This window comes from Homalodisca vitripennis, chromosome X (assembly GCF_021130785.1).
Source record: "Homalodisca vitripennis isolate AUS2020 chromosome X, UT_GWSS_2.1, whole genome shotgun sequence".
Taxonomy (NCBI): Eukaryota; Metazoa; Arthropoda; class Insecta; order Hemiptera; family Cicadellidae; genus Homalodisca; species Homalodisca vitripennis.
Genome location: NC_060215.1, coordinates 11,787,027 through 11,801,510, shown reverse-complemented (window position 1 = coordinate 11,801,510; position 14,484 = coordinate 11,787,027). Strand labels below are relative to the sequence as shown.

General features: G+C 34.0%; 1 protein-coding gene across 1 annotated transcript in view; it reads right to left on the bottom strand.

The window, feature by feature from the left end:
• LOC124369358 (anoctamin-4-like) overlaps positions 1 to 14,484 on the bottom strand; it is a 64,197-nt gene that overhangs the window by 33,502 nt on the left and 16,211 nt on the right. The window contains exons 6-8 of the mRNA XM_046827336.1: positions 12,701 to 12,834; positions 10,497 to 10,596; positions 6,779 to 6,886 (exon numbers count right to left, since the gene is read on the bottom strand). Of these exons, the coding sequence (XP_046683292.1) occupies positions 6,779 to 6,886; positions 10,497 to 10,596; positions 12,701 to 12,834 (342 nt within the window). The remainder of the gene's footprint in view (positions 1 to 6,778; positions 6,887 to 10,496; positions 10,597 to 12,700; positions 12,835 to 14,484) is intronic.

The window sequence follows — 14,484 nt, the reverse complement described above, 5'->3', positions numbered from 1 at the left end:
AACATTACAACAATTATCAAATGTTCAAAGTTGACAAAGTCAACACCGTATAAACCACAATGGCTGTTTCTTGTACCGACGTCCAGGCCGAGCCCACTCTATGTACAGCAGCTGTCATCACATAGAACATTACAACAATCATCAAATGTTCTAAGTTGACAAGTCAACACTGTTACAAAAAAGCATTTGGGTTGTCTAAGGAAAGTATGCTCAGGTGTGCTAAGTTTTCTCAGTGGGTAAAGTCAAGTGAGTATTACTAGTTATGGTATTAGTTACGCAGGAGAGTAATCGTTCATACGGACGAGATGTGGATACAGTGGATACATGCTTCGGTACAGTGGATGTGTCAGTAACTGACTGTTATGTTCTGAGATCTGACGTTAGGGCTGCAACACGTAACTTTGATCGTTACCGTTTAAATATGCTAGTAGATTTTTCATTAAACAGATGGCAGTCCAAGCGCTCATTTTTGCCGTGCCTCAATTTATAGCACTGGATGAGTTGTCGCTTTTGTAACTTATGCAATAAAAGGTATTATCAAACACTGTAAAGATTAAAGTAAAGAATATGAATTCTGTAAGAGGAGGTTCTAATTTAAATTAAGTGTTTTGATTAGACAAGTTGTGTACAATGCAATCACGAAGGGAAAGGCTTTCAACGGTTCAAGGTGATAGCAGTCAAGTACGATCTTTTGTGTGGACAAGGACTTCAAGGCTTTGAGAGCAGTCAAGTACGATCTTTTGTGTGGACAAGGACTTCAAGGCCCAGATTAACTGTTACACACCGGTGTCAAAGAAACCATCTGTGAGCGAAGTGGTCCTACAACCTAAATATCTGAACTTCACGTGGAAAGGATGAATAGATCATCCTAGAGTTTATTTAAAGAGAATTGTTTAAATGAGGAAAGACATGATACTGATTTAAAACTTAAAAAGATACTTTTCTTCTTCTGGACCAACATGAAATGCAATTCTTGATATTTACACAGGTTAATAAGACACTAAAAGAACCGTACCCGCCTCAACTTACATCATCCACAATGAACTTCTGTCTTCTGGCCTAGTCTGTTACTCGGATCACATTAATTATAGCTGCTCAGATCCTGGACATAGATTATGTTGCCCCGATGGAAATAAAGGACAGATGTATTTTCCTTTTCCCAAATAATTTCAACAGAACATATAACCGGCCAGAGATGAAATAATTATTTATTCCTCCATTATTTAACATTTTGAGGATTACTTGGGACTGAGCTAACCACGTTGCTAGTAATATGTGTAGCTGGTTAAATATAAATTTAAGATCTATCCTGTTATAGAGATTTCAGTATTTAAATTTTTAAACTATGAAGTATAGAACTACAACTTTATAGAACTATACCACACTCCGGGCGCCCACATTAGCGCAAAAAATAATACAGCTTATAATACTTATCGTTACATAATACATTTCAACAGTTCATTTCATTTCCTAACACCTAAAATTTGGCTGTTCTGCATTTACTTTCTTACATTACCACCCAACAATTATTTTAATTTACAAGACACTTCAGCAACCACGTTTTTATTTAAGTAAACGACAACCACGTTGCTCGAGAAAAACCGGTAACTTCGGAAAACTCCAAATACCATTATCAACTAAGATAAGGTACCACCAGATAGATTCTTTTACAATAAACAGATAGCTCATGATCTGCAGAAGACTTCTATATACTACCCGCACAGTTCATTATCTGTTATGTGCTTTTTGCAAACCTGTTAAATAAACGAAAAACTGATTTGATGACCGGTACTGATGGAGTGGTGAACGTTTCAAATGTGTTTTTTTTAAAAATCTCGAACTTTAATAACGAAATGTGCTGGGGCACCATCTTGTTGCCAGATGAGCGAATGCATATAGAAAGCAGGATTGTTTCTGAGCTCGGGAACTACTACTTTACTTCTTGCAGCACCCGTAAGTAACCTTCTGAGTTAACATTTCCTTGAAGAAAATAAGGACCAATCAGTGCAGTACTCAAAATACCTCACCATTATGTATGGTTATGTATGCCGATTAACGCGTCCATTTAGTTTGAAACATGCCTCATCACACCACAACATTGATCGAAAGAAATTTGGATCAGCCTCTGAGCGGATAATTATTGTCTCACATAATTCCAATCGCCTATCGGAATCATCCTCGTAAAGGGCTTGGAGTAAAGATTTACGGTATAGTTTAAATTGTAATTGCTTTAACATTCTTTGCACGCTTCTTCTTGATATTTCTAGTTCAGCAGATGCCTTACGAGTCAATTTACCGGGACTTACTACAAAAGCTTGAGCAACTGTCTGCAGGTTTTCTTCGTTGCAAATTGATCGTGGACGACCACACTTCGGGGCATTTAAAATGCTTACTACTGTGTTTTCAAATTTCTTATTTAACCTCCGCATATACTGTCGAGTGGGTATCGCGACACCTGGAAATTTATCACTAAATTCTTTAATTATTATAGCAGTATTTATATTATTCTTCCACTACAACTGAATGGTGTAAACTCGTTGTTGGGTTGTAAACATAAACACACACACACACACACACACACACACACACACACACACACACACACACACACACACACACACACACACACACACAACACACACACACCACACACACACACACACACACACACACACACACACACACACACACACACACACACACACACACACACACACACACACACACACACACACACACACACACACACACACACACCACACACACCACACACACACACACACACACACACACACACACACACACACACACACACACACACACACACACACACACAAATAACAGTTGCAAAGAGCGCCACTTTACACTATAGCCACTGGAACAGACAACAATGAACTTACTCCGTGTTGCTGCCAACTTAACATTGTTACCAACCTATCGAAACAAAGTAACCCAATTTATGGAGAAACCGACATATGCGCCACCCTGTATTATTTGAAATCCTCACACACACACACACACACACACACACACACACACACACACACACACACACACACACACACACACACACACACACACACACACACACACACACACACACACACACACACACACACACACACACACACACACACAGAAAATTGTATTTATGACATAATAAGTAAAATGAAGAACAAGAAAAGTTGTGGATTGGATTGCATTAATATAATAACTATAAAGAAAAATATAACTGTTTTTGTTCCTATTTTGAATCATATATTCTCAAAATCGTTATTGCAGGGTGTGTTTCCCAATGCCTTTAAGGTCGCAGCTGTTGTGCCAATTTATAAATCTGGAAATCCGCAAGAATTCTCGTCATACCGACCTATATCCGTGATTAGCACTCTAGCAAAGATTTTTGAGTCTATTATAAAACAACAATTGTTAATGTATTTTTTAAACAATTCTATAATAGCTAATAATCAGTTTGGGTTTTTGCATAATAAAGGTACAGATGTTGCTATAGAGAAACATATAAGATATATTGCTGAGTCGCTGGATGTAAGTAAATTTACAGTTGCAATTTACCTCGATTTCCGTAAAGCTTTTGACCTTGTGGACATAGAGATACTGTTGAGGCAGCTGAGGGGGTACGGAGTTAAGGGTAATGCATTGGTCTGGTTGGAATCATTTTGTAAACATAGGAAGCAAGTAATAAAAATCGAAAATCATACTAGTGCAGCTATGGAATTGAAGTATGGAGTGGCACAGGGAGGTGTTCTTGGACCCCTTTTGTTTATTATATATATAAATGAACTATTAAAATTAAAACTAAATTCTCAGATTTTTGCATATGCAGATGATACAGCTGTAGTATGTTCATCGTATAGTAAGACTAGTTTAAGGTTGTCGATCTCTAATGATTTGGAAGCTGTGTCAAACTGGCTAATAGATTATAAACTCCTAATAAATACATCTAAGACAAAGTGTTTGGTATATTCAGAAAGAGAGAAAACCTGCGAAGATCTACAACACGACTTTACTTTTTATTGTCACAAGCACCTTTGTAAATATAATTGTGTATGTGAACCAATTGAAATCGTTAGTAATATTAAATACCTAGGTTTGATTATTGATAGGTGGTTAAAATGGGACGCTTATGGTAATTATTTAGTGAAAAAATTGAGAAAAGTAAACTATGCCCTATTTCATATGAGAGAATTCCTTGCCTCGAACTATTTATTAAAGCTTTATTTCTCTTGGTTTGAGGGTCTGTTAAGGTATGGAATAATCCATTATGGGGGGAGTAATGAAAATGTTTTAAAACCAATTCGTATGACACAACGATTTGCTATTAGAAATGTTTTTAGTTTAAAAAAATTTGATAGAGTTTCTCATGTATTTTTTGAAAACAACATATTAACTTTAAATAAACTATATGTATTATGTTCAGCAATTCATATGCACAAACACATAGATAAGTATCATATTAGGGAAAACGGGGTCAATACAAGATCATCGGATATATTGTCAGTTCTTGTTCCATGTTTTAGAAAGGAAATCGCTCGAAAACAATTTTGTTATATTGGACCAAAAATAATAAATAAATGTATTTTAAAATTAGGAAATGACATAATATTTGATTCGAGACCCAGATTTAAAATGAAGATTAAAATGTATGTCGCGGAAAGTAATGAAAATTATATATTCTATTAATACTTACATACTATTTTATGTTGTTGTCGTCTGTTTGTGTTATATTTGTCATTGGTATTTTATATTTGTTATTTACTGTTTGATAATTATTTGTTTGTTAAATCTATTTATATATTTATGCTTGTTGATATTTTTTGAAATTTATAATACTCTGTTGCTGTTTTGATAATTATTTGTTTGTTAAATCTATTTATATATTTATGCTTGTTAATATTTTTGAAATTTATAATACTCTACTGCTGTTTTGATAATTATTTATTTTTAAATCTATTTATATATTTATGCTTGTTGATGTTTTTTGAAATTTATAATACTCTGTTGCTGTTTTGATAATTATTTGTTTGTTGAATCTATTTATATATTTATGCTTGTTAATATTTTTGAAATTTATAATACTCTACTGCTGTTTTGATAATTATTTATTTTTAAATCTATTTATATATTTATGCTTGTTGATATTTTGAATATTGTTTGTTGATCTTACTGTTTTGGGTTGTTCATGGGGATAGAAAGTGTTCTGGCCAAAAATGTGATATTTGATATTTAATATTTTATTAATTATATATTTATTTGTTAAAACTTAATATATAACTTAATTTTTTTTTTACCTCGTTTTTGTGAGATGGTTCTTGTTAAAATCTGGATTGTATAAGTAGTAAATTAAGTATATATTATGGGCTGATAGTAAGAGTATAGTATTTGTGCACCATGGTGGAAGAAAGCATAAAAATAAGAAAAAAACCTGGAATTGCCAACTGCATGTATATTTAGCCTAAGTTATTGCATTATGTTGTAAATAAGTCACACGTGCTTCCAAGCACCTGACTCTGTAAATGTATGTACATTTTTGAAATAAAGGTTTTTGTAAACTCTGTAAACTCTGTAAACTCTGTAAAAAACACACACACACACACACACACACACACACACACACACACACACACACACACACACACACACACACACACACACACACACACACACACACACACACACACACACACACACACACACACACACACACACACACACACACACACACACACACACACACACACCACACACACACACACACACACACACACACACACACACACACACACACACACACACACACACACACACACACACACACACACACACACACACACACACACACACACACACACACACACACAAATAACAGTTGCAAAGAGCGCCACTTTACACTATAGCCACTGGAACAGACAACAATGAACTTACTCCGTGTTGCTGCCAACTTAACATTGTTACCAACCTATCGAAACAAAGTAACCCAATTTATGGAGAAACCGACATATGCGCCACCCTGTATTATTTGAAATCCTCACACACACACACAAAAGCCGAGTAAAAGTTTCTCGGTTCAACCAAGGAAATATATTATAATTTTTCACTATGCATTGAAATCTAATTCAAGTCATATTAAGCATAAATAAGTATAAAAATTCTAAAAATAATAAAATCCACATTGTCATTAAAAAATAAAACCTTAACTTGTTAAATATTTGGCTTTGCATAAAAGAAAGCAGAGGGAATCGCTTTCGTGATTTCCCCTTAGCAGTACAAAGTCTATTATGTGGATATATTCTTTACTAAAGTTCCTTTTTACTTGTACTTCAATAATAAACCCAAAAAGATGAAAATTGTAAACACCTTCCAGCTTGGCAAGCAACGAAGAGATAATACAATAGTTTCTATAAACCTAGGGTACTGAATTTCAGCAAGACATTTATGAAGTACGCTGAAATGTGAAGTAAAGTAAAGATGCCTTATTTTACTAGGTGAAGTTAGGGCTAAGAAACCCTCTCTAACACTTAACCTGGGGACCAACGGCTTAAAGGTGACTTCTGAACAACCACCAACGGTCGGGCATGCGGGCTGGATCACTCAGCGGTCACCCATCCAAGCAGTAGCCACGCTCGTTTGATCTGGTTATCTTGCGATAACCGTTGTACCCGCTACACTACGCCATTGGCATTGGAAGAAGTTTAATTTAACAGCGTATTATGAATCGATTGAAACAAATACTAATTGATTAAACGGTAAAACTAAAGTGTACCCTTCTATCGTAGATGAAACCGTTAGCAGAAGGGGTCTTGTAACTGCCCTCGTGGAGGGGGAAGGCACTGATGTAGGTACCGTTATTCAGTAATCTTCTGATCCCCACCTGTAACAATGTAGACACAGTTACATGAAGCAAGGAACACCTGGAACAGAAGAAACTAGACAGCAGACGTAACGAAAACAGGAGATTTTATCTGGTCTGCAAGAACTCTTGTTGGGTTTTAGGTTGGAAAATGTCAAGTTGACTCCAAAAAGTTTTAAATTCAACTTGGGGAGTTTAATGTAGGACTTAAGTTCAAAATCAATGTATACAGGATGACTTCTTCATCTCTTCTTTATGTTTGAACGCATTAAGAATGTTTAACTTTTCGGAGTCGAACTGACGACATAGACTGTTACTAACTGACCATATTTATTTATAAATATTTATTTATTTCACTTCCAAGGGTAAACTCAATATATAATAATAGTAAAAAAGATCTATTAATTTAAAGATAATTATTTTGTGTTAAATTAGAATAGTAAACAGGTGACAACATTACAAAAAATATTAGCAAAAATGCATAAATATAGTAGGTAGTGAATTAATATTTAATTCACGCGCGCGCGTGCGTGCGTGTAGCGCATGCTACCACTTAACAAGGCAGATGCTTATCACACACACAACTTATGAGATTTTCTTTAAATAAATTAAGATTTGCTGCAAAAAAGTCTAAATAAGGGGTAGCTACATTTTCAAGGCGTTGGATCCTATTCAGAACACTATAAAATTCATAGTTCCTGCTAGTAGATCTCCTACCAAAACGTTCCCTTGATCTTGTTACAGAAGAAATCAATACTGCTGAGAATGGATGGGCTATCAATCATTCCTGTGATGACTTTCTACAAGAACAGCACATCCTGGACATTTCTTCTGCATTCGAACGAATGGAGTCCCAGGAGAGTCCTAATATCATTGAGAGGAACCCGTCTATATGGAAATCCCAAACGACAACCAATCAATCGCAGAAATCAATTCTGTATGTGTTCCAACTGTCTTGCAAGAGTAACTTGATAGTGGGTCCACACTACACAACAGTACTCTAGAATAGGTCTCACGTGAGCACGGTAAATTTTAGGGCCCTTATTTGGCTATAGTACTGGAGGTATGAATTAACAACCCCCATGTTATTTAGTTACTGGTCTTATAAGTATTAATAGACCTTAAGAAATAAATTATAATTTACGTTACTGTAAATTCTTTCCATTTTAACCCAGGAGGGTTCACTTTTGGCTGGTTTCTACCTTTCAGCTTAACCCACACTGGGTACAGCAAAAACCGATGTGACACTTAAATCTGGGCAACTTTATGGATGTCCGCGAGCGGCACATCACTAACCGCAAATGTCGAGATTCTGGGGTGCAAGGGCAATTGTATAGGTCTAGTCTACTGCGGGAGATGACGGAGTTCGTGTGTTCATTCCCTAATAGTCAATGGTTCTTGCTAGCCTAGGCATATGGGTGTGCCTCACCCTGCCTGCTTTGAGAGGCTGGTTCAAAGCTGGCATCTCCTTCTTCACAGGGGACATGAATTGAGATTAGTTACAAAAAAGTTTTCCTTATGGATCTCTACAGGAAGTGATCCCTACCCCAACCCTACCCATCCAGAATATCCTGTCTCTCCGGGACCAGCGAAAAGGTCCTTATAGGACTAGATGCAATTTCTAAACTTCCTGTCCTACGAGAACAAACCCCTTTCCATTTTTCTAGTACTTCTAGTAAATTTCAGATTTTAAAAATTTAAGTTTTCATTGAACTTTTAAAAAGTATTATGTAGGTTGATGTACTAAAAAGTGATATAATTGTTTTAAAGATCAAATTATAAAATCTTTACTCCACCACTTTTTCAGTTTATTCGGGGAATAAAACTGTGAATGTACGACATAATGGCGTCCGAATTAAGCTTTATCGTGTTGTTGGTTTTATCCTATATTGTGATTATTGTGATCTGTAAAGATAAACATCACATGATATATTTACTCATTTAAAGTTTTACACCATTATTTTATAAAAATGTATTGATAAAAATAACAGGAGCATTGGTCAAAATGTAATGAAAATAATACAAATAAATTTCCATCTTTTTTTAAAGTTAAGCGGAGAATATCTCAAAAATACACACTTGCCTTCCTATGTGGACACTTTTGGATTAAGATATTTGATTCTTGAGGTAGCCTGTTGAACGTTTAACTAACTTGTCAATATATCAAATAAAATGAACACTGCTATGTGACTACAACTGTTGCATGTGTACATCGGGGGAACGGGCCATAGAGTGTCATATAAATTTTAAATATGAGCATGGATTGAACCATGCCTTTATTTTGTAGGTCTCGTTTAGCACAGTTGAATGCCACAACTACCATCTAAAAAGGTTGATCCAATCATAAATGGCGGCATGTTGAAGAAAACAAGTAACAAACAACAATGGTGGAAAACATTTTCCTTGTGTTTTAATGGTAATAAAACCCGCTGCACAGTAACTAAATGCAATATGTAAATTTAGTATCTTACCACCCATTGTGAAAGTTTTTCATGACATTGATACTCTAGTTGAATTTCTAACTAACCTTGCATTCTTGTTTATCTGATTTTCCTCAGAAACAAATAAACATTCATTATGACTTAAACAGGCATTGCTCACTGCTTTACAGCTCAGAGTAGTAAATATTTAGACAGAAGACTTTATTGATCCATCGAGATTTGCGAAGTAAGTAAAGATTTTCTGAAGTGTACACTCTTGAAAGCTGTGAATGTTCTTATTGAAATGCATCGCAGTGAAATAGAAAGAATAGCTCTAGTGTCAACAAGGTTTCCCGAAATCCCCTCATATCGAAGTATACTTGCATCCAGAACATATAACATTTTGAGGAGACTGGCAGTATTGAAAATCACCAAAGAAGTGGTAGACGATCTGAGGTTCGAAGAATGAAGGCAATTCTTAGAAAACATACATTATTCGAGGAACCTACATCATCCATAAGAAAGCTGCTTCACATCACGATGTAAGTCCTTATTCAGATTTAAAAGTTTTAGAAGAAAATCCATATCATCTCTATAATGGTCTATTACTTTGGTCCAGGAGCTTTCCAAAGTACATTTCAACCGTGAACTCGAGTTGTGTGAAATAATAATGACTAAGTGTGAGCGATAACCTAACATTTTAGTTAATGTGTTTTCTGACTAAGCTGCCTTTACCCTAAGTAGAAAAGTTCATAGGCACAAATGCCGTTATTGGATGAGGGAGAGTAACTTACGTTCTAGCTCTGTCAACCATAAACTCATTCTGTAAAATCCGATGTTTTGATAAACCAAGTATTTATCACCCGGGTTTATAACAGTTGAGTTCCAGTATTCCAAATATTGTTTTTTGTTTCAATATAGTTCTTGTCCAGTAAAAACATTTTGATATGGCAATCATCTTGATCTATTAACCAAAATTTAAAATTTCCATTGACACTAAACAAGGCTATATAATAAAGCCCCATGAAAAAGTAATGAATCGCTGAATGTATAACAGGTAACTTTTTCGCTTCTATGGAAATGTTCAAGCTTACTCTTTATAAATTAAACAGTTAAATCCTTTTATAATTCTTACATCAAGTTGCATTGGAATAATTTCAGTTTTTAACTTATGCTTGTCGAAAGCACAGGCGTGTGTTAAGCAGCCTCACCTGTCTACCCTCGTCGTATTTGGTTCTGATCAGTATTTCCCAGACCACCTGACTCCTCTGCGCCGAAGTGAAGTAGTTCTCTCGATCTTTCACCACGAACCTGAATGATACAACCAAACAATGACATTACGTAGAAGCAATGGTGGGAAGGGTCGATTCAATAACAATGTTAAGTTCAGCTCCAGTTCACCTTCCACTTATTGCAGCGTCTGAAGCCTAAAGCCGTGACAGATTTGACTTGTTTAATTGTCTCAGTTGTGTACCTGATGACAATAAGGACACCACTTCATCTTGATTACATTTGTTTTAGTCCAGGTGTCTCTGGTGTCCAAACGATGTAGAGAGTTCGTTTTGAGCTTCTTCGTCGCCGACTGTTTTGGATCTCTCTGAAGATAAAAATCTCTCGTTGATTGCAGATTCCAGGATTCAAATCTGTCACAGCGTTAGACTTCAGACACTGCAATAAGTAGAAGGTGCACTGGAGCTGAAAAAAACATTCTTATCAAACAATGACGTTGAAGCTGGTATAAGGCATTTACAAATCTATCTCATACAGGGTGACAAACTTCTAGCGTCAGCTGTACAAATCAAATCAGATTTTGTTCCATGCTTGAACTAAAAAAGAAACATATCGTGTAGTGAGCAGATACATGTAGGCCCACATTACAAACACAAGCGAACTATACTAACTCTTCTTTCATTTAATAACTTAGATTTCTTGCTTAGCGTTCAATCATAAGTTAGTAGAATACTTTTACATAATTTGTTGGAGAACTTGTGGTACTGGGAGGGATGATGGGATTCAGAACTTCGTAAAACATTGTGTAGCCTATTACTATATAACGTAATTTAAGTAAGTATTTCAGGGCTGTTTTACTTAAATGTTGAAACTCATAGACTTGTGCGCTTTTTATTGAGAAACGAATGTTGTAAAGAGGAACCTCTTCTTAAGCTCACCTTTAGAGGCCCTATTTTGTTTTCACGAATCATTAGTTTTCAGTTTTTCTTTCAACTTTACTCTTTTATATTTTAACATAATCTTGTATTACATGTTATAGAAATTATTAAACTGTAGTTTCAGTTATTAAGGAACAGCTTTCGTTTTAAAATGTGCTTTTTAAGATAAAACTTTACATACATATAGCAGTATCTTTGTATAAATGTGTGTATTTTATATGTAATTGTAACAAATTGTTTCTTGTATTATTTTAATACATGCAAAGAATTATATTTAAAAATAGTGAGTTGTATATTGTGTATTATTGTATTATTCATGGAAATAAATCATTCATCTTCTATATACAATGTTTCCCTTATTAATGTGCATACCATCTCTCTTTTACTCTTATAAAATTTCTCGTATTCGATTATTCTGATTGGAATGATTTAAAACAACTGTTGAATACCAATATAATAGTGCTATTACTAATATATGCAGCCTTCATTGATTAATTCGTTTAAAAAAATGAGGTGTTTTATGTATTATGCGATGAAACAATGGTCTTTTGACCATCACCATAAACGATTTTTAACTATTCTGTAAGTCCCTTTATCGTGTTTTCTTTTGATGTTTCAATTTCCAACCAATATATTTAATTTCCATGTAAATGAAATCTTAAGTTTTTTAGGTTAAAAGTCCTTAATTTGTGCGCGTTTCTTTAAAGAATTGCAAAACAAATAATTTCATGATCAAATAAGTTCGGTGTATCTCAAAAGTAAAATTAAAGTTTGTTGATACTATTTTTATAATTTGTTCATAAAACTCAATGACCGTTTGTAATATTATAGTATGTACACATGTTATGACAATAAGTACTATACATAAATACTACGAATTTGTAGAAGAGATCATTGATGATGCAATGAAAAATTGAATAAATCATTTCATACGTGACATGTTATGTATAAATATTACTACAATAATTACAAAATATATATTATACATTACACAATATTAAAACTGTTTTTTGCAGTTTTCACTTCATCTATCATCCAGTTGCTTTTCTTTTTTCCACCTGTTCATTGTCTATACACAGTCATTGTCGAAGATATAGCTGATTTTGCCAACTACTCTCTAACTCGCTAACCTCATGGTACCATCTGCTGATCCAATCCCAGGATACCAAGAGAACCGTTCTCGTGATCCCTGGGCCAAATTTAAATCCCTATCCTGATTTAAGTAGAATGTTATTGTTAGTACTCACTGTTCTTCTCTGTCCATGCTTTGTGTAGCACTGTAGAAAGACGGTTCCTCAGCTATGACCTTGGGATCCAGGTCGAACATTCTTCCCAGAGGGAACCGCAGATTCTTTGTCTCAGAATGTCTGTTGTCTCCTTCCTGTGCGGACAAACAGACAATCAGACAATACTTCAGGGTCTTCTGTAACGCGCAACAGTTTCTAAATTGATAGAAGAAATAGAAAAAATTATAGAAAAATTGTGGTCAATTAAGTGTTATTGAAGGAAACATTTAATATTCTGATAGTGATGTTATTTCTCAAACTCTCAAATGGATTCCAATCAAATTTTAAATGTGGGCAATTTGAAGCGGTTGACAATTAATATAATTTCGAATTAGGATTCTTTGAAAATCTAAATACTTCGATCTATAAAGGTGGATTTTACATTAGTTTTATAAGAGCGGTATTGAAAACAAAAACTAGAAATGATATGCCCGTTGATGGAAAAATTACTATTAACGATATTGTTATTTGACTTCCAATGGTTTAGTTGGTAAATGGTCAAATTTAATTTATTGATGAAACTACCTACAAAAACTCAATATATTATGTTTAGTTGTCTGGGTTGGCAATGCATTGAAAAAAAACAGGAATTTCTGGAACAACTTGTTCATTCGATATTACAAATACTTATAGAAATATATTCTATCCTAATTTTGTAATTATTGGGGTTTAAACAAAAAACATAACAATTAAGGAAAGATTCTTCAAAATTCGATAATTTGAATGTAAAAACTGAATTGCTCTTATTATATAAATGAATTACAAAATTGACAACATCCTTCTTCTTAAAATTATGTATAAAATATGTCAAGAATTTAAGAAAGTTTACTGCAAAATATGAACATGTATTACAATCCCTAAGAATTTATAGAAAATGTACCATTATTATTATCATTATTATTATGATTATATGTCATTGATACAACGAAAGGGTTGTCAAGTCTTTGTGGTCCAAAGAACAATAATAATTATAAATATGAATTTTCAAAATGCTATTACAAGATCAAACTGTTAATGTTGTTTCTGAGAGATATTTAGTACATGATGTAATTAATAATGATATTAAGGAAATTTAGTGAAGTTTTTAAAAATATGTTATAAGCTGTTCGTTAATTAGTTTTTATAATTTGTAAAAATATAAAAGACACTGATATAATATTCATTTTTAGTCTCAAAAGAATATCTAAAAGATAGGGATCATATAAAAAATGTATTTCAAGGCCATTTACTGGAAGTGATGAATTAAAAAGAATTCTTTAATATTTACTGATTCTATATACTATACAATTTTCATCGAAAAAGCTCTAATAGTTCATGAGATGTACGCGTTTTAAGATAAGGGTTAATTGGGGGGGGGGGGGTTTAGACAATATTGTTATTTTTATAAAATTATGAGCAGAATTTGCTTGTTTTTGTAGTTTAGGATTTTTTCAGATAAAACGTGTTATTTTTCTAAGAATATTAAGAAATGGGGGATGAATTCACTCTCTGGGCAAGTTAAGCCGAAAGAGATAAGTATTCGCAATATTTGTTCCAAATCGGTATTTTTCGAGTTTCGTGTTTTTAATGAAATTTTTGTTAAAAAAATCAAGACCACGCGGAACGCCGACGTCACAAGTCTACAGAAGTAGAGAATTGTTTATATATTTTGGCCGCATACCTTTTTTAAAATAGTTGACATGGTAAAAATAATAAAACGATTTAATAATAAATTGTAGTATAAGTTGTAAACAATACCAATTCAC